The sequence below is a fragment of the Festucalex cinctus genome, chromosome 5 (genome assembly GCF_051991245.1).
Source record: "Festucalex cinctus isolate MCC-2025b chromosome 5, RoL_Fcin_1.0, whole genome shotgun sequence".
In the NCBI taxonomy this organism is placed as follows: domain Eukaryota; kingdom Metazoa; phylum Chordata; class Actinopteri; order Syngnathiformes; family Syngnathidae; genus Festucalex; species Festucalex cinctus.
The window spans coordinates 18,822,523-18,846,168 of NC_135415.1; the positions used below are offsets into that span (position 1 = coordinate 18,822,523).

At 40.8% G+C, this 23,646-nt stretch overlaps 2 protein-coding genes across 5 annotated transcripts; one reads left to right on the forward strand and one right to left on the reverse strand.

The window, feature by feature from the left end:
- On the forward strand, window positions 1-4,853 carry ccnh (cyclin H). 3 transcript variants are annotated; one of them, XM_077521442.1, is made up of 10 exons: window positions 1-122; window positions 366-484; window positions 574-696; window positions 1,168-1,241; window positions 1,523-1,736; window positions 1,940-2,103; window positions 2,186-2,256; window positions 2,335-2,443; window positions 4,587-4,647; window positions 4,727-4,853. In XM_077521442.1, exons 2-10 carry the CDS (start codon window positions 368-370, stop codon window positions 4,751-4,753), a joined length of 960 nt encoding a protein of 319 aa, XP_077377568.1. In that variant the 5' UTR covers window positions 1-122; window positions 366-367; the 3' UTR covers window positions 4,754-4,853. The 3 variants fall into 3 exon arrangements, with proteins under 3 accessions (XP_077377568.1, XP_077377569.1, XP_077377567.1); XM_077521443.1 differs by having other exon boundaries at window positions 7-232; window positions 4,583-4,647; XM_077521441.1 differs by having other exon boundaries at window positions 7-232.
- Window positions 2,559-23,274, reverse strand: LOC144018843 (ras GTPase-activating protein 1-like). Of its 2 annotated transcripts, none has more exons than XM_077521439.1 (26): window positions 22,059-23,274; window positions 14,209-14,361; window positions 12,550-12,685; window positions 12,261-12,331; window positions 11,874-11,991; window positions 11,458-11,489; window positions 11,301-11,353; window positions 11,018-11,168; window positions 10,857-10,935; window positions 10,542-10,665; window positions 10,304-10,460; window positions 10,114-10,201; window positions 9,897-9,977; window positions 9,483-9,640; window positions 9,327-9,403; window positions 9,034-9,206; window positions 8,797-8,956; window positions 7,742-7,884; window positions 7,325-7,440; window positions 7,126-7,212; window positions 6,788-6,855; window positions 6,580-6,668; window positions 6,430-6,507; window positions 6,095-6,229; window positions 5,800-5,879; window positions 2,559-4,194 (listed from the first exon to the last, which is right to left on the reverse strand). In XM_077521439.1, the coding sequence occupies exons 1-26, from the start codon at window positions 22,577-22,579 to the stop codon at window positions 4,146-4,148; spliced, it is 3,177 nt and encodes a 1,058-aa protein (XP_077377565.1). In that variant the 5' UTR covers window positions 22,580-23,274; the 3' UTR covers window positions 2,559-4,145. The 2 variants fall into 2 exon arrangements, with proteins under 2 accessions (XP_077377565.1, XP_077377566.1); XM_077521440.1 differs by lacking the exon at window positions 22,059-23,274 and adding an exon at window positions 17,117-17,493.
- Window positions 23,275-23,646: the final 372 nt, after the last annotated feature.

Consider the following 23,646-nt stretch of genomic DNA (forward strand, 5'->3'; position numbering starts at 1 on the left):
GATTACGGCAGCATCATCAGCAAGCGACGACCTGGTGTGACGTCACCACGTGCGACCGGTCTTTTTTTTTTGGGTTCACCGAAGCAAACAAGCTGCTAGCCAACAAATTGTTGTCATTACCGGTAAATATATGTTCTTTTCCTCTAAATAAGTAATATTAGGTAGACTTACTGGGAGCCGACGTAGCATGCACGACAACCGTAGTTGAACGCAGCTTACACACGAACGTACAGTAAGTAAACGCAACGGCTAAGCCATTATTTTTGATCACTGGTAAATAAATACCAGCCAGAAAATAAAATGAATTTGTCACTGTGAGCAGCCTACAAAAGATAACTCACCTTCTGTGACGTCTTCTCTTGCAGCCATGTTCCATGACAGCTCACAAATAAAATACTGGACGTTTAACAGCGAAGAAGAGTTGGAACTGTTGCGATATGAAGCCAACCAGAAGTTCAGGAAGAAGATAAGAGAAAATGGGAAGGTCAATATCAGTAAAAATACTACAAATTTTACCCAACTTAACTTTGCGCACCTTAACTTGACACCACCTCTTTATGTGTTATTCCACAGCACGTGGTAAATGAGTCCATGTTCCTGGATCGGCAGGAAGAAGATGTTCTCTTCAGAAACTACGAGAGGACACTGTTAGACTTCTGCAATGTTTTCAAGCCAGCAATGCCCAAGTCTGTCATCGTATGTATTTAAAGTTTTATCAAAACAATGTAACTGTTCTTACTTACCTGCTATCAACAACGGGGGATTATAGTATAACATCACTTTGAGGAACTGAAAAGCAGACTCGTTCCTACAGTTCTCAAAGTTTGCTTTAAGCTGTTCATTTGTCACTTCCATTTGAAGTTTACTGCAGTGACACAAGAACATTATATATGACAAAATGAAACTCAACTAGTGACATTATAGTTCCTAATGCCAAGATAGCACTAAAACAGGTCAAAATAGAATTCCTCAGCTCACTTGGGCATAGCTGCTTGACACCAAGATGGCAGCAAAGCACTGGCTGCTTTTGTCTAAATAAAGCTCCTCGGTTCTATTGCGGCATATTCAGACTTGCCTGATACTGTAAAAACAAAACAAAAAACATTACCTAAAAACACTCTAAACTAGTTCCTGTGATTATGAGAAAGTTGTGTATTTTGTATACAGGGTACGGCCATCATGTACTTGAGAAGATTCTACATGAACAACTCTCTAATGGAGTACCACCCAAGGATTATCATGTGAGTACAAGTGTTCACAGAAACTGGGAATACCAAATGGCACAGAGAAATGGTTTATGTTACAGTGACAGAATACGCCATTACATGGCACAAGAAGTTACGCTTAGTTACCAGTACATATGATAGTCATATTCTTACACCACTAGGCAATCTAATTCGGAACCTGATAATGTCACTGCTGTGACCATCACCAGCAGAAAATGAATTACAATGACATTTTTTGAATGCTTCTCAGTAAGACTGTTTAGTCATTTCTTACTTCCTTTTCCTCTGTGTTTCAGGCTGACATGCGCATATCTCGCCTGCAAGGTGGAAGAGTTCAATGTGTCCATTAGCCAGTTTGTGGGCAACCTCATGGAACAGAGTCCGGCGGAACAGGGACGGGAATCGGAGCAGATTCTAGAGTACGAGCTGCTGCTTGTCCAGCAACTCAACTTCCACTTGGTGGTCCACAACCCCTACAGACCTCTGGAAGGGCTGCTGATTGACCTCAAGGTGGGCCCACACTCAAGATACAAAACTGCTTAAAAATACATTAGAATGTGAAAACTGAACAGTTTTTCCTCAATTGTTATGTTCTGTTTTTCACTTCCACTGAATTTGGTCTTCTTTTGGATTTTTCGCAACAATTTCCTTACGTTAATCAAATTTAAAATTGTACTTTATTCTATCTACTCTTTATATTTCGCCCTTTCCAGACCAGATATCCTACCCTGGAGAACCCAGAGTCCCTGAGGAAGAATGTGGATGACTTTCTGGCATATGCAGCCATGACAGACGCGGGTCTCCTCTTTTCCCCTTCACAGATTGCACTAACTGCTATCTTGAGTAGCGCCTCAAGAGCTGGCCTCAACATAGAGAGGTAGGCCATTTTGAGGCGTGGAACAGCTTTTGCCTCTTTACATCAGGAAAGATCTATAGGCAATCATTTTTTTGTACCCTAGTTACCTGACTGAATGCTTGGGACTGAAGGGTGAAAAAGAAACTCTGTCCAAGGTGTACGACTCCATGAGACGTGAGTAACCCACCACAAGATGGCGATGTTGCATTCTCTGCAAGATTGTGGACAGCACACTCCTTCTGCCCGCTGTAGGGATAAAAAGCCTCCTGAAACGATACGAACTTCCAAAACCAGATGAGGTGAATGCTTGCAAGCAGAAGCTGGCTAGGATCCATGTGGAATTTGGTACAACATCAAACAAGTAAGAGTCATCATGATTTGATTCATTTTCTACATTTGCATCCGGTTGTAATTTTACTGTCGCGTGTATAAAAGTTTCCACCTTCCGCGGCCGAGTGAACAACTCCATGTTTGCGTCATGTCACAACAGTTGATTTTATTTTTACCAGGTCGTCGTATCTAAGATGCAAAAAGGTTCAAGGTTCAGTATCAGGTAGAAAAATAAAAAGGAACACATCATCAAGCTTATGAAACAACAAGAAAGTACAGTACAATGCACCACGCTGCTGCCGGGTCTTGCGTGCACAGCTCACCGTGTTGGTTTTTCGCTCACTTGTTGATGCTCGGTGAGGTCTGTGGTATCGTTACGTGCGCACTTGTAGCTACATGGCAGGCACGGATTAGGACAAGGAGGCCAAGACAGACTACCACCAGCACAGTGTCCGGGGTGTGGGGTTGGGAAATGTTGGAAACTTTCCATGGGAGTATTTTCAAAATTCCCTCGAAAGTAACGTGGAATTACCCTAGCATGGCGTGATTACTTGTGTGGAGGAGAACAGTCAAGATGTGGGGGTGCGCCCCGAGAGAAAGGGAGAGATTGCAGATGAAGTTGGGTACATGCACACTGACATTTGTAATGATCCAAAACTATTTTTAAATATGTATGGCTGGATGGACATTAGGGCAGTGATTTTCAAATTGTAGCATGAGTGCTCCCTCTAGTGGTACATAAATTATGTGAAAACTGCATAATGTTAGTGGGTTATTATATTAATACAGTAAATTCAAGCACAGCGTATTCAACTCTTAAGTACCATGGTTATGTTTAACGTTTTTTTTCTTTAGTATACAATTTGTAACTTATGTTCAATACATTTGATTTATTTAGTACAGATATTTTTTTTATGTTTAATAAGTGCAGTGGTAATGTTTAAACTGTGCATAATGCTACAACGGCATACAATATTAGACATCTGCCCTATTTTTGATGGAACACTTGGGCCTAATTACAGTAATGTATTTCAATGTTGGTCATGATAGCGAGTGCATTTTGACAATCTGGATACCCACAGCCAGGTTTCAGTGTGCGTGTACCCTGCTTTAAGTGAAAGCTTTTGATTAAATCCCGGCCTAGAGTTGGTAAGAGCAGCGTTTATGTAGCAGGATTAACACATGCACAAGACAGGTTACACACACGCATCTCCTAATCAAGACTAACTTTCTGCTGTTCAGCTACGTCATATAAACAAAACACATTTTGATTCTCTATCTACAAAGCAGCATATAAAAAAAAAAATGTAGCAAGTGTCGTGGGGTGGATGGTGTGTAGAAAGGGGACTTAAGGCTTGTGTAGTCTCGTGTTCAAATTCCCTGATGACTGCAGATGATGCTACTTCAGTGCTTTGGTCAACCCCGCTCGCCTCCCCATATGTCCACATCCATGTAAGGGAGTTCATTCAGTTCTGCAGCTGACTGTAGCTCAGGTCCATCATCGATCGTTCCAAGAGTGTGTCTAAAGCATATTTGGGAAAGGCTTTGGAAGGACAATGTTCACATATGCAGCAAATGTGTTTCCGCCTACCCCTGCTCTCAATAGGGGGGAGCCATATTGCATTTGAACTATGGAGATAGTAGGCCACATGCTGAGAAATAACTTGAGGCCTCAAACAAGGCCTCGCTCTTTCCGGCCGGCACTTTGACTCTCATGTGCGATTCCACGGAATTCACATGACTTGGATGGCAGCTGCCAGTGACATGATGGTGCACTCTGTCCTGGAAGATAAAGTAGACATGTTGGGAAAGGGACACACTGTCAATAACTAGTGCAGTGATTCCCAACCAGTATCATGGAAAATTATCCTGTTGCACTTAATTAGTTAAAAAATTATTCACTACAAATAGTCTAATGTAAAATCTGTGCCGTGGCTCAATAAAGGTTGGAAAACACTGCACCTAGTAAACGTACTTACTTGAGATGGAGTGATATGGGGTGGGAGGAACAACTACTCCTAATGAAAACTATCTAAAGTTGCATCAATGAAAATGGAAGGTGGTTGGTCACAACATTGATCAGAGAGCTCAACAAGTCCAACATGCTTAATTTTTTTTGTTTTTTGTGTGTGTGTGTGTGTGTGTGTGTGTGTGTGTGTGTGTGTGTGAGACAGCAAACGCAAGCGGGGATACGAGGAGGAAGGCCACGTAGCAAAAGAGCTGCGAATACAAGAGGTGAGATCATGTTTACACTTCAGATTCACATGGTTCAAAATCAGCTTTTTGACTTTAAATGCGTTGTTTTGAATCACAGGAGTGGACTGATGAAGACCTCGTATGACCATTCTTCCTCAAAGTGACCAATCTGAAATCGTGACAAAATGCATTCAGTATAAATGATTTGTTTTCATTGTGCGTGACAAATAAAATCTATTTTTATACACCGTGTCTTTAATATGCCAAAGAAGAAGTCCATCAACTACTTTACAAAAACTGTTTAATAAGTGCATGCATGTCTGATACAGTCTGTACTATTTTCCAAAAAATCTGCTGTAAACATTTTGCATCATATTTGGATTCTCGGATTATGCATTTTGCCGGGATTGCAAAATTTGAGGAGGGTGGGGAGCTTAACCAAACAATCAAAACAGTTGATACAATCTGAGGGCGAAAAATTCAGCTCATCTCTCTTATATACTCATGATTCCAGCAAGAGAATTTATTCTTATATAAAATAACTTTACTCAAAAGACTTAGTTTCAATCTAAAACACTGAATAAAACAAACGTAAAAGAACCATGCTCGTTTCAGCACTTTGCCTATATTGTCACAAACTTGAATAGAAGTCAGTCACTACTTACATACAGTATAAAAGCATCCTCGCTCGTAATCCAGTTTAAAAAAAAAAAAAAAAAAAACTAGCTTCTTCATGTCAGTTTCCTCATATGAAGCGGGAGGGGGTACACTTTGGCAATTTGTGCTAGAGAAGCTTTGCGGGTACGGAGAAAAACCTTTCACGATCCAAATATTGTCCCTTATGTGCAAGGAAACTAAATGTACCCAAAGTTGGAATCATTCACACAGTTCAAAAACGTTTTTCCTGTGCAGGCAGCTGTCAGTGACTGGTGCCAGTTTAGTACTGCATTGGTTGTACTCAGCTGTTGTTGCATAGCTCTCATGGTGAATGGGACAACATGGAAGGGTATGGGCGGGACTATCAGACGACGACACTATGACGTGTGGGTGGTGGTGGATGGGGTTGCCATGGAGATGAGGGTACAACATGCGAGGTCTCCCCAGTGCGGCACCCCCAGTGAAGGAGACTTGTCGTAGGGGAAGGGAGATGGAAGTGAAGTAGGATGTGGGGTGGGGGGGATGTGGTACTACCTGTTGCTGTTGGACATGGCATACTGAGCCTGCTTCTGTTGGAGGAGCTCCGTGATGGCCAGCAGCTTTTTTAACACATGCTGACAGGAAAGAAAGAAAATGACACCAGTAAGTCGGTGTCTTCCTGATTACATTTCCAATAGCATATACAATCATTTCAGTATATACATAGAAAATCAGTTTCTTTGACAATGTGAAAGGTAGAACAAACCCATTTTGTGGGTCTCCTGAAAAGTGATCATTTTAGAGGGTGTTGTAGAAAAACAGACAAACATCATCTTCACCCATCTCTCACCTGCTGAGCTCCCCTCTCATTACTGAGCGTCCGAAGCTCGTCTGAGTGTGCGGCGCAGAGCTCGTGCAATGCAGCCAGGTCACGGGACAGATCTGTCCTAAAGTGCTCTGTGGTTTCAGGAAGATCACGAACATTCTGTAAACAAAGTCCAAATGTAACTTGTGAACAGTCTATTCGTTTATGTATATGCTATCGGCGGCAGGGCTATAACCCCCCTCCCCTCCCGATGAGAGGTGTTGACTGTATTTTCAAAATACCTCCCATCTAAACTTCCTATGGATATTTATCAGAAACTCCTTCTGTGCCTTAGCACTGATCGCACAAATGGTACTCACCCCCAACTCATCCAGAAACATGATCATCCTATGCTTATTGTTTTTGATAAAAGGATTCACGCCCTCCATATAAGGCTCCTGTGTGCAGACACAATGACCCAACGTCAAGATGATCGCATAACAATCACATTCCAGGAAGACGTCTTATACCTTAGCACCGAATTCCACCAGGTTGGCCAGATTCTGAACTGACTTTGCCACCAGTGTGAGTGTCCTGCCGGCTGTTGAAGATGGAGGGTCTGCAAGAGCAAATATTTTATATTCATCAGCATTTTTAAAGGACTTTGCTGGGGTTACAATAAAATGACATTCAAATTCATTGAGTCACTTTGTGTGAGTTTTTTGGATGGCAACTCACCAGCAATGATGTTGAACATTCTCGGATTGAGGATTGCAGGACCGATGAGTCTTAGAAAGACGAACCCACTGGAAGACAAAAAAAATATAGGATTGAGAGATACATTAAAAGCAGGACAAAAGGTTATGCTAGATCTGAAATGTAAAATATCTGTCAATTGTTTAGTTGCCACCAATCAAGTGCCCCTATCAGATTGGTGAAAATGTACAATATTTTTTCTTCTGCGTTCAGCCATGTTTTCAGTTCAGTGAGGCAAGAAAACGGCAAGAAGCTTATTTTCAAATTTTCATCAGCAATAATATAAAACAAGAAAGCATTTAGTATGTTTTTGTGTTTACCTTACAACTCTGGTCCTCATGGTGGTATTAGTTGGCCATTTCTGCTGCACAGATTTTTGCAAACAGCCATAAATGAATCTTAGCGTCCTGGAACAATAACAATAACAGCTTTATTGGACTCCCAAGGGACATTGCCTTTGTGCTGTTGCAGCTCAACCATGAAAATGGTTGCACTTTATAAAGTCATTTGCGCGCTTACGGTGGTAGGATCTCAGCAGCCATGAAGATCTTTTCTACCAGTTCTGACAGGATATTGAGGAGGTGAGCCAGGTTCAGGTTGACATCCTCATTTTTTTCCAGTTTGGAGGGGTTCAACTTGAAAATAGACGGAAACCATGAAATGGTCATCTCATGCGACAGAAAATGCAACCAATCTAGCTTGTAAAATTGATATATGTGGATGGAGGCGTTTAGTTATAATGTTAAAAGTCTTCATTAGGTATACCTGGCACAAGCTAATAACGGCAAGCACCAAGGACGAAAAAAAAAAAAGCCACTAACCAGAGGGGTATTTAATGTGTTTATTACTATAGTTGTAGTTTAGTCAGGAAAACAAAGCAATATAAAAAGGAGAGTATAAGTAAATAAATACGTAACTTAAGGAAGTGTGATGTACCTCACAGGACTGTTTACTCTCCATAATCTTCAGAATGGTGTCCTTCAGAGCATGATGGACGAAGGGCGTAGCCGTGGCCTTCATGTACTGCTCCATCAGTGTGCTGGCTAGAGTGGTCGCCCGGAACAACGTTGTGGCTTCGTCTGTCCACAAGCAGAAAAAGCTAGCTCAGAATAAATTATGTTCTCCAAACAGTCATTTCTGTGGTCATTTGCTTTCATGCAATATTTAGATTTACAGTAGGGAGTTGATGATGTGAATGTAAGCTCAGAAAGCAAAAATGTTGAACCTTAAAATAACCTCCTGGTACTTTAGTGTATGCTGGTCCTGAGTCTTGACATACACGTTTTGAGGTTACGAACAGTGCTCAATGAGATGACTTTCACAGTGGCATGAGAATACATCATGCCGGAAAGTAGCATAAGCTACCATCAGTGGCGTTCCTAAGCAACTTGGCACCTTAGGCAGGATTTCTGGTAGTTTTGCCACTTGCTGCCGACTGACATCAAATCAATGTTGCTCAGGTCTCAGGTAACAACCAATCACCGCTCAGCTTCCTTGACCGATGACCAATGACTTACCAGCTTCAGAAAACAGGTGAGCTGTGATTGGTCGTGGCCTGAGCAACTGTGAGGTCATCTTTAGTCAACAGCAAGTGGCAAAATGGCCGCCCCCTTAGATGGGTAAAAACGGCTGGATTTTACGTCAACTCATATTCCACAAATGTAATATTAATCAGAATGTCATGCTTGGACTTGAGAGGTTACATATAACGTTATTGTCAAGAAATGTTTTAAAGTTGACTTCCTCTTGAACCTTCAACTGGGGGACTTTTTTTTTTTTTTTTTTTTTTTTTTTTGTTCAATTGGCCATAAATCGGGTCACTCAAGGCACAACTGAGTAAATTGAGTTTATGGGCTTGGTCTTGTAAAATCAAGATACGACTGTAATTAGAACTGCACTACAGTCACAAAGGTGAGTGACAGACTGGCATTTTGGTAACAAGTAACAACTGTACACTACACAGCATTTTCACTTCAATTTAATTCTCTTACCCTCCACGCTAATCTCTCGGTCATTGAGAGTCCTGAGAAGAGGAGCTTCAGCCTTTTCGTGTCTGAAGATCCTCAGGAGGAGGCTTGCCAGTAAGGTGCGATCCTGACCACACACGTGGGCCAGAGCATAGATGACATGGAACTCTTTCTGCAGTATCATCTACATGAGGACATGCAAACATGTGATCATTGTGGACAGTGTATGGATCAGCCAGTGTGAACGGCAGTGGAGCTGACCTCTTTAAACTCGCTGTACTCCTCTTCGGGCATGATCTTCTCCATTGAGTATCGCGCACGTACACGTAAGGAGCCTGGCTCGATGCCCTTCAGAGGCACGTGGGAGCTGAGAGGGAACCACTCGTCAATCATCTGGCCCTTCTGCAGACGGCTAAGCTGGCAACGCATGAATACTAGTTGTGGGTGGGGGGTTATATCGAGGGAAAGAAGAACCAAAACAGGAAATGTCAGAAAGATTAGAAAACAAAATAGGCAAGACTACATGTGGTCTTAAAACACACAGATGCACATACAGATGTCACTTTCTTTGCTCTTTTTTGTTTTGTTGCTCAGGCTGATCTCAAATCTGTTGATTTCACTCGAGAGGTCACTATAAAAAGACAAACAGGATTTTGAATTTAGTAAGCAAGAAGAAGAATCTCCAATGTGAAGCAAAAAAGGAGGCTCACTCAAAAATGAACTCCTCTGTGAAGACCGGGTTTGGCCCCTCTCTTGGGTGCGTTTTGGCCACCTGGACGTTGTTCAGGTAGATGTTACAATAAGGGTTGTTGAAATACTTCACCGGCAGCTTATGGGCCTCCTCCACATACAGCACCAGGCTGCTCACCTAAGACAGAAGAGAGCAGTTCGAGTTTGAAACAGATGTAAATCAGTTGCAATGACATGCCTATTTTCTTTCCCACCTAAGAAAATAAAGTCAAATGACCACATGAGTGCACTTGGCTCGGCCTCAATGCATTTGGAAATATGTTCATAACTTTTGGATCACACCTCCCCATTCATTATGCACTGAAGATGAGCAAAGACCCACAACCATCTTCTTTATTGCTGAAGAAACGTGACACGTATGCATTTGTGCGTACCTGTCTTAACCTTTTGTTGGAGGTGGGCTGAGTTGTCTTCCTTAAATTACTACAGAACGTTTGAAGGCATTTCATCCAATCCTGGAAAGAAGAAGTAAAATAAAGAACATGAAAATAACTCAGAAAACTTTGTCCCAAGAAAATAATAGAACATTTTAGCACTGCAAGTCTTTGAAGACACGGACGACTTGAGGTTTATGTCACAGTCTTTTATTACCTGCGCCTGCTCCGGAACCTCCCCAGCAAAGTAGAAAATGTATTGTTCCTCACTAAAGTGCTGGACAACAATCTGGAAACAGTTTGGCCTGAAAATGAGCAATAAAAAAGAAAAGAACATTGTATTACCTGATACCTTCTCCAAACAGCCTCAGTAAATCATGCCACAGAATAATATGATAACACCTTACCTGCCAAAAAGGCTGTCGTGAACACCATACACCGAACACACACTTAGGTCGATCAGCCCTTTGGGTTTGGTGGCTCTTTTCTCACTCTCAAAGTAGATTAGCTGTGCATCATTACCCTCCAAGATAAAGTACAAGTTCTTCCATCGTTTGCCTTTGCCTGGAAGCATGAGAGAAAATTAACCACAATAGTAGTGAGAGATCATGTCTGTGTCAGTAAAATAATATTTGTGCGACAAACCTTTGTTGAAGAGGAGGTAGCCTTTCTTGACAATGTTTTTGTAGAACGCATCTTTTGGTTTTCGTCTGATTGTGTTGTAAATTTCTCTCCCATCCACCGTGTCGGTGATGACTTGTTCTTGGTGCTAATTAAGCACAAACACAAGGTGCGCTGTTATAACAATCAATCTGTTGATTACATCTTAGCTAAATGTTGTTAAGATATTAATCTGTGTACAAAGTCATGCAAATATTATTATTTTGAATAATTAAGCAAGGTATATAGAGAAACTGAGTTACATTATTATTTTTAAACATTCTATATCCATCTATCTACCTGTACTGAAACAGGATCTTTCAAGTTGTAACCCTCGACAATCTGCTCTTTCTTGTAATGGTCGATGATGTCGTCAACACTACCGAACAAGAGCACGAATGAGACACACATTCATACACAATTATATGGTGATTGTGAACGCATGTGTCAATAGTACAGACCTGTTATAGTACCTCCCTCCCATCATATACTGGTTGTTGGGGGTGGGAGAGATCTTAAACCTTTGGATGTTTTCATTGGTGCGAAAAAAGAGGGAGTAGTCCCCAGGTGTGTTATCTGATGGCCGCACGAGGAAACTGCACACTTGGCCAACTATTCATAAGTGGGAGAGAAGGGATGCTTACTGGTCAAATCCGTCATTATATATTGATCTCAAAGTTGATTATACTGCACGGACATGGACACTTAAAAAAATGGCATGTGAGAGTGAAAGAAGAGTGTTACCCGTCATCAGCAGGTTGTAGGCCTCTTGTTTAGTAATCTTTCCATGATACCAACTGTAGAGGATGCAACGTGAGCAGCATTAGACAATTTGTTCACATCCAGCCATAAATGAACACCATAAAAATAATAATAATTAAAAGAAAAAAAAAACACCTACATTTTTCCTTCATGTGGATCCTCTTCCCGACACTAGAAATACATTAATGGAAAGTTGTCAAGATGCATTTTTTTTTTTTCAAAACTGTACTTAATTTCCAACTGTCACATTATATGTTTTTATGTTGTGATCGGCCAACACCACTTAGTTACTTTCCTATTACAGAGTTTTAGCCATTTGATGGTGGTTACTATCCTACTTAATGATGCATAATAAAACTATTATTTGAACGCAACTGATCAGTAATTCTCAAACTGTGGTAAAAATACCACTAGCCACTGCATTTTTTGAGACCTATTTTTTAAGGTGGTACTTGGTGTAAAATTTTGAGAACCACTCAAATGGAATGTTGATATTGTTACTGCTTCAATTAAATGAAATATAGTGTACTAAAAGTCAATATAGGACGTACTTACCACCTCCTCCACCAGATCCTCCACGATGAGGCCCTGCTCCTCCGTACGAACGTTCGTCACCCACATCCAGCCGTCGTCCAGTTCATTGTGAACGATGAACATGTCTCCCTTCAGGAAGCTAGAGACACATTTGGTCAATATAGTTTCATGTTGTGAGAGGGACTATGTGACATAAAATTGTGCGGGTTTTTTGTTTTTGTTTTTTTAACTGACTCATCCCCACTAACCACAACCCATTTCCTAGTATTTGTACTATGAACTAACCAGCAGAGGTCGGGCTTTGACAACATTCGAGGCTTTGTACAGCTCAGTCATTCATCCATCTGAACTGTATTTCATATGTATTTGCTACATGTGTACCGTAATTCAATTATAAATTGTGCTTACCTGATCTCATCAGTATCTGGCACTTTGGTGTATGGCAGTATGGCCCTTACTCTCCTCCTGTCCTCTACAGGCTAAGCAAAGAGACAAAAAAAATAGACATAATTATAATTCTCACCTTCTGAATGTGACATTTATCTCTTCATGTCACATTTTCTCTATAATCATTATGCAAATTACTTAAATAGTTCTACTGAATGTCAAGTGTCTGAATGCAGTTTATCTCAAATGATCTTCTCCGATATTCTTGTATAATGTCAACAATATTCCAGTGATAGGCTCATAGTCTAACCTCTGGAGGGGCCACAGGCCACTGCAGCTTTTCTCCTTTGAGCAGGCAAGACACGTAGCTGTAGTAACCAATTAGGTCTGATAAGGAAGAGAACCGCCTCCCGCCAATGTAATAGTCCCCACACATGGCAATTATCCTGAAGCGGGAACACAAAACAATGACAACAGTCAATTATACAGTATTTCATCATCACAGAGTATAGAAGTAATGTTGACCAGTTTGCTTATTTACATAGGACATGTGGTGGAAACAAATATTACGATCTACAATATAGATAGATGTATGTACTAGTGGATGTTTGCAATATGCATATAAAAAAAAGCTGCAAAAATGCATTCTAATACATCGCAGCTAATTATTTGAGTTTTTTTTTTTGTTGTTTTTTTTTACTGGTCTGATTCATGGGCCAACCGAGCATATCAACAATTTGAAGTGTCGTGCAATTAACCTCATGTTCAGAATTTCTTTCGAGGGGTAATTTTTGCTTACTCACCGGTAATAATTACAACACGGCCTCACATGAATTCTATGAGTAAAATACACAGTCACTGATATTTAATTAGAACAGCATACGTTCTCCAAAGCACAAACGATAACCTCTCTCGGGTGGGAAACCATACAGTAAACCCCCACATATTTGAGGTTTGGCATTTGCAGATTCATTTGGTGAGAACCTATCCTCCATTATTGAATGAACAACTCACCTACCTATGTTCTCTTTTTTTTTTGTGTCATATCCTTGTCTAATGGGTAAAAAGTGCTTTGCCAGCAACTATATTTTGAGTAGCTGTCAAATATTGGCAAATTTTCATTATTTACAACAGGGCTCTGTCCCTATCCATCGAAAAGTTTTACTGTAAATAAAAAGCTCTCGGGGAAAAGCTAACAGAAGTTCACTCACCTTCCTCTTTTATTTTTTGTTCACAAACTTCCCATACATCAAAGGAATGAGGTTTAATGAATGTTCAGTTATTAAAAAAGGTGGTCATGTCACTTTTATGCTTAATAAATGAAAAGCTAATGGATGAATACCTATACAATTAGGTACAATAATGTAAAATATTCCAAATATATAGTTTGTCATCTTGACACACAACTATGCAATATTTCACCATAAACTTCAAGTTTATGTGGTTTTCCTCAAGAAACCTATATGAATCTATTCTAAATACAACAAAATGCTAGTTACATGTCAGGGTTTCTGAATTGGATTAATTTTTCACTTGTGGTTTCCAAAATGACTGGTGGAAAATATTGTCAACAGATAAATATAGTATGACCTTTGTTGTTCACACTTATTTACATTGTCAGACTTGTGCATGCTACTGCATGTATATAGCCAAACAACAGATGGGAAGCTCAAAAACTTGCATGATTAAACAGCTAAAATGTGATTCCAAGTAGAAATTTGCTTCACAGAAATGTATTCTTATGCGGCGGATTTTTAGTTATTTGGTAGTTTGGTTTATCATTGTGACATACTACTGTAGACCTAGACTAATCCTGGATCTGTGTTGGTAATTTCAAACAAACATTCACATAAATAGGATGATTTTTTATTTTTTTGATTTTAACTGCACCGGAATACCCCTATAGGAAAAATAACCAAGACAAAGCAAAGTGCCACAAAGTATCCATTCTGCATGTATGGAAACTTGCCTGAAGTGGTTGACCACATTGGTCATGCTGAGGAAAGACAGGACAAAGGAACCGGGCCGGCGGTCACTCTCCCTGATGAGGTAGCTGCCATGGGTCCGGGCCTGGCGCAGCCGCTCCTCAGCAATGGTTCGGTCTAGCTTGCCATGGTACCACCTGGACAAACACGCAACAAAACATGACTCAAACAATCAATGTGAATGTGGTGTGCAGCAGTGTTTATGTACAATCTAGACAAAATGAAGAGAAAAAAAACAACCAACACATTAAATAAGTATATGAAAATGCTTGAAGAAAGTCAAGGATTTCAAGACCACTTGCTCTCTTGCTTTTAGACCGCTTTTTGAAATTTTCATCAGGTGAAGTTGAATCTTGTAGTCCGTGGCCAACTGGGGTAAAAAATGAACATGCCTTATCCAAATTTAGGCCACTCAGAAGGGTTGGGTAGCAGCAGTACTTCTTGTTAACAGGAGAGCTAAAAGGGCTCCTGTGTAGTTATGAACTTACATGTCTCTTTTTGGAAAAAGCGTGAAGCCAAGCCTGCTACCAAGGAGAGCTTACAGAGGGGAAACCAAGGAACAGGAAAGTAAAGTGTCTGTGAAGGGGGCTTTGGACAGATTTGTGTGATAAGAGTATTGAGGAGGGCGATTTAGTGCAGCTAGAGAGTTGGGCCAAACCGCATCAAGGATCCAAGACAACGGTGGGAAATAATGCTGAAGAAAGATATATGAGTGAAGAGGGAAAGCCAAAATGAAAGTGTCAGAAAGCATAGATCAGCACATCGTTTTATAAGCCAAAGTAGTTTGGCTCCAATTATGACCACATTACGAGGTTTAAGCACTTGCCATCCAAAATTGTGCACACACTACCCCACTATTAATTATACATATAACACTGCCACAAATTATATACTGTACATGTGAGGCTCATTTAATTGTAGAACTAGAATTGTATTGCGATGTAAAAAAAAAAAAAAAAGTTCTGCCATTTAACAAAAATGACTACATACAAAAACAAAAACAGTTCAAAATGTTGCTCATTTTCAGCTGAATGTTTTTTTAGCATGTAAATTCACTGGTTAGTATCTTAAATATTACAAGTTATAATATTAAAAATTGTTTACTTAACTGTGCATATTGCATAAATATAAAGTACACATATAGACTGCTTTGTTTAGTGACATGAAGAGGTTTCACATGACCTAAGGGCCACATCCACACAGACTTCTGCGATGGCAAAACTCAGCACATCATGATTCGGCTCAATGTGATATTGGCATAGAAACAGGAGTTCAAAACAATCAAGAGAAATTTTCACATGCCTCCAGATCAATCACAACCCTAATACAGTGAATAGAATGAATTTACACAGGCTAGCCATGTGAGCACGCAGGCTAGCGAAGTGAGTGTGCGTATGTGTGCATTATTTGTGGGACTGGGATCATTGAGTTACTGGTAAACGCCCATCCATAGATTCATCTGTTACTGTTGGTAAGATATGGGCAAAATATGTAACGTGTATATCATCTAAACTTCAAAACTCAATCTCATATGACAGGGTAGATCAAGCAGGCACATAGACACAGACTGAAGCATCAGCCATGGTAGTGAATGATTATAGAAATAGGCGCTATCAACATGAGGAATGCCCTGTCATGTCTGAACATGAGCAGCGAGCAGCACAGTGACATCCTCTTTCTCTACATGACTGACACCCCACTCAACGGAAAGACTCATTCTGCATGTTCACCTCACTCCACGACCAAAAGACTAATGAGGACCTTTTTAACAACATCAGAAATAGGTCTAAGCCTGGAGAAGACACCATTTCCCCCTAACATAAATTCACCACTGTACGATCACACAAAAATATGTAGAGTGGCCTACAGTGTCATGTTATCATGAGGCAAGATGAAAAGGCAGATAATTTTAGCGTTTCCTGTGAGCATATTGGACTGACTGTCAGCTGTCAAGTAATGTATCACTCAAGACTGATGAAGTTGACCATGTCGAAAAAATAAGAATGCAGCCTCGGCCCAGATACAGCAAGTTTGACTACCTCAAGTTTGACTACCTCAATGGTGACCGAGATGTGATTCCTCATTGGGTAGTCTAAAGGAGCTAGACTATGAATTAATAATAATAATTCTGTGGAAAAATACTGTTTGCAAGTTGACTTGACCTAGAAAAATTTTCAACAGTCTCACACTTTTAATACTTCTTGAAGTATTATTATTCTATTTTAGAAATAGAAAACAAACTTGACCCACTTTCTTTAACTTGCCACTTCATTGTCCTATAAGCAATTTAACAAATGTATCAAAATACAATAGGCAATTTGCACTGTGTGTGAGTATTAAATCTGTACACCACTCATTAATGGGTATTTTGAGGATTACCGACAAGTTGTACGCTCGGCCTTAAAAGTGATTAGGCAATTGGCAATAAATGGATTAACTGAAAACGGAATAGTTTACTTACATAATTAATTAAACAAGAAAAGAAGCCAATGCTGTGATAAACGTATGCAGTTGTAATAATGTTTGGTCATCAAAAAACTCAATGCCCGTTTGCTTAATAGCCAAATTCCACACAAGCAGTACAGACACAGACCTCATCAACTTCAAAAAGAAAGATTGCATTATTTGACATTAGTGATACCTCACCGGAGCTGCCAAAATTCATCGGGGGATAGAGCAGAACATGTTCAGAAAGAATTTTAACACAAATTGTACCATGAACTGATGAATTCAACAATGCACCGAATGCAGCGCACATCGATTCATGTACCACTTTAAACACAATAGTTGAAGCCGAATTTGAATCTGGAGTAGAGCAAACCAGCAGGCGCTGTCAAGCAGCTGGTTAGGAATTGAGGTATGGCTTGTTGATTTAATGGACGCCCCACTTACGACGAGTTCGCCCTCTGCTGCATCTCCCTCCACTGTGTCCCGTGGTCTCACAAGCTGTACCCGCTCCACTGATGCGGCTACCGCCTGGCCAACTGTGAGCTTTGACGTGGGAAGCTGAGCCCAGGCAGCTTGAAATCCAAACAAGCCATGATGATGCGATGCCGCTGTCGACTTGATGCATTCATCCCCGTCAACATCCACAGAAATAGGACGAGGGCGCAAAGACTCAGACGAACGCCACTCGTGCATTTATTTTTACTAACGACGTCTGTTATCCATTAGCAGCATAATGGAGTTTGATCGTTCTTATGAAGGAGAGTGAGGTAAAGTGTAGCCCTGCAGTTGTTGCTCTTACTTATCCTCCCTCTGACTTTCTGCCTACTCCTCTTCCCTTGTTCTCCCTCATAAAAACCAAGAGCATGCAGCCGATTGGTTTCTGACTCAGTGGGACAGAAATGGTAGGGAGTGGCAATTTTGCACTTGGGCATCTGTATGAATACACATGTTGCTGCACATGGGCAGATAGGCGTCGTCATCATCCTGTGACGCGCATAGGTCTTAAGACATTAATTAATGTAAGCTTGGCCCCAGCCTTGCCCCAAACATCTAAAGACAACACAGTTAAAATGACATGGGAAGCAAGACTACTGACCACATCATTTTGATTATAGTCTGAATGAATGGCTTGTTAATGAGGTCTGCTTATGTCATCTTTTGGTTTTCTGTTCCAGGAGTAATAGTCAAAAACAAAACAAAAAAAAACAAAACAAAAAAAAGTTATAGTAGGTAATATGTACCGTAATTTCCGGAATATAAACCGCGACTTTTTTCACACGCTTTCAACCCTGCGGCTTATACAATGATGCGGCTAATTTAACGGCCGCCAGGGGCGCTCGAGCAGAAAAGGTAAGAGTGAGGCAGGTGGAATATATGTGTCGAGGAAGACGAGAGTTTAATGCAACTTTGAGCTTCGTGCATGAATAAAATGAGCATGAACAGAACCTCACCATGGAAAATACAATTAGTCTCTCTCTCAGTGACTTTAACCGGCATGTTTTGTTTTTTTTTGTTGTTTTTTTTGTTTTTAACCAGCTCTATTAGTGTTGTATTACTGCCGCATCACAGGCACTGTTTGGAAAGAAAAGCTAAGGTATATTATTAAACCTTTGAAAACTCTTTCTGTGTACCGTCTTTCTTTGTCAACATCTCGTGTTTTAATGTAGGCACGTGTGGCTTAAGTTAGTATGTACAAAATGCTTTTTCCTGTACTGGGTGCAGCTTATAATCAGGTGCGCTCTATAGTGCGGAAATTATGGTATACATTTAATTAAGACACACACTTATCTACTGTAGAAGGTCATGACAGGACATTGCATAATGCAATGCAAACATATGGGAAATGTAGGCTTTTCCCTCATCAATATGCAGCACAAAGTTTCATAACTTTCATATATGGGTAGGTATTGCAAACTTGCAATATAGACCTTGAGATCCAATTTGTTTCAGGAACCCCATTGTCCATATCACACTACACAATGGGCATCTATGCAGTGAAAAAAGTATGTTTCCATCACCGGCTATGACATCAGGTAACTCATTCACATGCCTGGCAATAATCTCTAAACCACCCACTTTTCTCCTTGACCAACAACTCTGGGAAACCCTTTCTGACTGAGGCAGCCTCTAATCTTCGTGGAAACTTGAAATCTACGACTCATTTCCCAGAGTTGTTTGTTTAAGCTCAGGCATTAAGCTTGCACTTTCTCCAGGCAGTAGCAATGAACCCTTGTGGGGCCAATTGTAGCTTGACTTTGTTCTCCATCAGTGTGACACTAATTTATTGGAAACACCAAGTTTATCAATGGCCCGTCGGGCGCAGAAGGTGTTTATGAATGCCTCTCTCGCTCATGCATTTTTTCACACTTTCACTCTGTTCAATGTGCCGAGTTGAGCTTTCACGGTCAGTGTGCATCATGCAGCGAAGGCCACTTCTATAAGGGCAAATATTTTCCACAATATTTTACACTTCACAAGCTGCTAACTCCAAGGAATTGTACACCAGTCTTGGTCCCAATTACAGAAGACATACAGTCCATGGTGAGAAATGGTGCTACTATCAGGGTGAAATCTTGTTGTGAGTACAACATTCATAATAAATGTACCCACATAAACAGTTTTTAAAGCTTCCATCAAAGCTGGTTTAACCTATCTGAGTGTCATTTCCTTTTTTTGTGTTGCATTTTATACAATATCAATTCAACTTCTCTTACACTAATTTCAATAATAGCTGATATGTGCAGAAGTGAAACTTCCGTACTTATATAAATCAATTAGTGCTGTCAAAGTTACAACTGATTAGAAAACACGGAGGATGAGCATGTGCAGTGGATCAAAAAAATGTTGAAGACGGCCTCATAACATTAAATGTCAAAAGAATTAACACATAAAAGGTGCTCTTTCAATTTGACGGAAAAAAAATATTGATTAAAAAGCCTTTTTAATTACGCGCTTAATCAAAATTCTATGATGTGAATCTGATTAAAAAAATAGTGTTTGACTGCGCTAAAATTAATTGAACTGATTGAAGAAACTGGTAAAAATATTAATATCTGTGAAATGTCTAAAATGTAGTTTGAGGTTAACACTCGTATGAGTGCACTATTCAAGCCTCAGCAGCACAATCAAAACAATTTGAGCTGGACTGCTGCTTGCTTGTCCAATCGACAAGGAGATATAATAGGGTGGGTACCTAAAATAAAAGCTGAATCCACACTTCACACTCCGGCCTTTCCATATCTCATATCACGAGGGCCAAAAGTGATCAAGTGCTGCACTTCGCAAATGAGAGTAAAACAAACGCGAAGGCTGTATGAGATTGGTATAGCGTCATTTTAGAACCTTCAGTAGAGATGGGGAAGTGGTTTGGTTCATTGCAATGCAGGTGTGAATTATTCTGAAATGACTCACAAATGTCAAAAACATTGATCGTGTAAGCTTATGACGACAACAAAGTGCAGAGAGTAGTTCAGTCATAAAAACAAATTATCCGCAAAATGACTTGGTGTATGTTGTCATCTTTCCATGACATCATTTAGAGACTGAGCAATGCTAAGTGGCACGAGCAAAGATTACATAAAGTATCCAGCTGCAGCATAAAACTATTGAAGACAATTCTGGGGCACAGCAAAACACTCTGACGTCTTCAGTCTACTCTTAATGTATGACTGCATATTTTTTGCATGTAAAAGACTTCCGAAAATTTGAATACCGGTAATAATGATAGGGTGCATTTTCCATTTCAACAAACAGGAACCCAAATAACACTTTATTGCCTTATAAATAAATAGATAAATAAATAACATGTCTACACTTGCACAAATATGACAGCTACCACTGGGTGTTGTGTTACGTATTTACAGAGATGGTATCTGGAAAGCAGAAGTTCACGGTGGAGCTTAAACGTATAATATACTGTTAAACAGTACAGCCTTAAGTTTTTAATTGTAGGAATACACTGATAATACTAGTATGCGTTGCCGTGACGATACTCTAAGTATGTACTCATAAAACTACCCCCGTGAGTAGCGGCAACTGGCCATCCGCAAGCACCAAGTTTCTGGAGCTCCGTCATCCGCTCCAGGCTGCTCGCTTCTGGCTGAGCCAGCGACACGGTCACTCGCCAGGCCCGGCCCCAGCCCTCCTCTGCCCCGTAGGTTACCTGGTGGATTTTGTGTTTCCTATCCATACAATCTCAAAAGTTAAGCCATGTAAATCTAAGTACACGTACACGCTGGCCTGTACAGTGAAACAGCAAATGGATCATTATCAATGGTTCCTTTGATCACTTTGTCATTACTTGGGTAACTATGGCAATTCTCGAACTAATAACACTTTTCACAGAAAAACAACTTGCCCGTAAAAAAAACCCAAACATTTAGTGCAAAGAGAAGTACGTGATGATGTGATAATGTATCATTTCAGATGTCCCGCTATCGCTTTGATTTTAACTAAAATGCTTAGAATTACGGGCTATATATAGACAGTTAGAAAAACAGAAAGGCAGGTGTCTAAAAAGTAGAGGTGAAACAAGATGCCGATCATTCCAGTGCTGGCGCAGATACTTGTGAACAGTGCTTTCAAAAACATCCCATACTCGTACTCCGTCTGAAAAAAGTGGTATTGGTGCACCCAAACTAAAAAGTGTTATATATGAGTCAAAGAGTGAAATTTATGCCATTTTTAACACAATTTCAAACATAGTTTTTAAACAATACTTGGTTTAAATAAAACGTCATCACAATTGTGACTTAGTGGTGGTCTATCAGTATTTGATATTGGAGAGTACCCATATGTAAGTACTTGTGCAGGAGAGAGTCCCTACAAATGTGATGGAAAGCATGAACGTTATCTTAGCATCTCCATTGGTATGCAACTCACAAGGAGCATGTCATTTCATACCAACCTATTTGTGATTTGTAGTGGAGCAAACCCTGCACAAGTCTCTAGTCTCAACCATGCAATTGTTGGTACAGTGCACAGTTGGCTTGTTTGTAAAGCGATTATTTATGGCCTCTTATCATATCAGAGGTGAAAGAAGAAGTGCTAACATCTTGGCTCATGAACATACCAGATGCATGCCATTAATCTCCACCCGAAGCACCAACAAGGTACGTTTGAACAAACTTTTTCAACATTATCAACTTTTTTATTTATTTATTTATTTATTTATTTATTAACACTTTTGTACTGTACTGGGCATTTTCAGGCCACAAAAAAAGTATGGTGATGTAATGGACAATTGTAAATGTACATTCCGTTTGAAGAACCAACGTTTAATTCTGTGAAATCCTGATGTATTCCCATGTATTTTTTTTTTTGCCAACCAAAACTGTTAATTTGCACACATCATTGCAAAAAGATTGATTGTCACTGTTGTACTCACTGGTTTGTGGGTGGTGCAGAGAGGGGGAACACCACCTCTTCCTCCTCATATTCCGGCCCATCTTGCAGGTCGCTTTCATCCATCGTGCCGCCACAACCTGGAGGGGGAGGAAGAGGCGGCGGAGGGGGCGGTAGTGGGGGGAAGTCGGTCACCCCGTCCGGGACTGTAGATGTGGGCGAAATCCGACAGGCCGGTGCCTCTGAAGTGGGAGAGCCGCACATGCCGCCCACGTTCCCTGAGCTCGTTCCTTGGAAAAGTGAATGTCCACCTCCGCCACTCCCTGCCGTGGACAGGGCTGACCCGCTTGTATCCCCACTTGACACCGGATAGATCATACTCATGTCCGGGAGCGAGTCCGGAGACGTGTTTGAGTGTTGGCGGAGGGCCGGTGCAGGTTCCAAATCCGCCGCCCTCACTCTGGTTGACCTGGGATAGCAAGGGAACGGGGCCGTTTCCGGGCCTCCTCCGCCTGTCCCCGTCGTGACCGAGCCCGTCTCCTCACTACTGACCTCCGCTGCCATCGTTCCGGGAAAATTGTAGAGGGGAACAAGTCGAGAAGGGAGCCCGCCCTTCCCCTCTTTTGTTAGGACACTCCGTCAGTGTTTGGGCTCCCGGGAAACAAATAGCAAAAGTTGACCAAAACGCGTTGTAGCCTGCCAGCTAGCGTTAGCCCACAAGCTAACAGCGCTTATGGGCTGCACTAGCACGCGTTAGCTTTACCTCGCATTCGCTCTCAAGCTGAATGGCTAGCAGGTCCGAAACACTTGATGATTTCTTTCTTCGCTACGTCTTCATTGTTTGCTGAGATTAAAGTTCACACCTGAAAAGCACATGTTGAACATTCCAAACAGAAGCTCAAGTCTCAACGCCGCTTCTGTGCTCGGACCTCACCTTCGGCACTATCGCTGTTGTTTTATTGTCACTGCTATGTGTAATCCTCGTCTCTCTTTTTTTCTTTTCTTTTTTTTTACCACTGTTGTTGTTTTCTTGCGTCCACTGTCCGGTCGTGGCGAGTGTTGTCCACAAACGACCCGCTCTTGTCGCTTAAAGCCACGGCGCGGTGCGTTGTTCGGCAACCCCGAGCATACCGCTATGTCAAAGTAGACATTTCTTGCGTGCTCAGAGCTAAGTTTACGTTGATTTCCAGGTTTCTCTGGGCTGGTGGCTTACCCGCTTGCTCCCTCGCTCGCTCCCCTCTCTCCTCTCTCGCCCACTCCCCTCCAGACGCTGAGCAGACAAAACCAAGCGAGCACAGAGCGACATTGTTCCCCTTCAATCCATGCTATCTGCAATCACTGGCAGGGCTGAAACTGCATTTCTCTCACATTTTTTGGGAAGAGGGTACATAATTTGATAGAATTGTTTTAAGATAAATGGCAATCTAAAGCAGGCAATCTGTTCATTTATTTTTTAAAGCATATGAATATGACAATATGGGAGGGACAAATATATATATAACTATATTGATGTAATGTATTTTTTTTCTCAACACTTTTATTGTAATTTTGTTTATTTTCAATGCTGCCCTAATACTCTTCCCTATACCAGAAGTGAATATAATTTGAATAACTAACAAAATTATCCACAT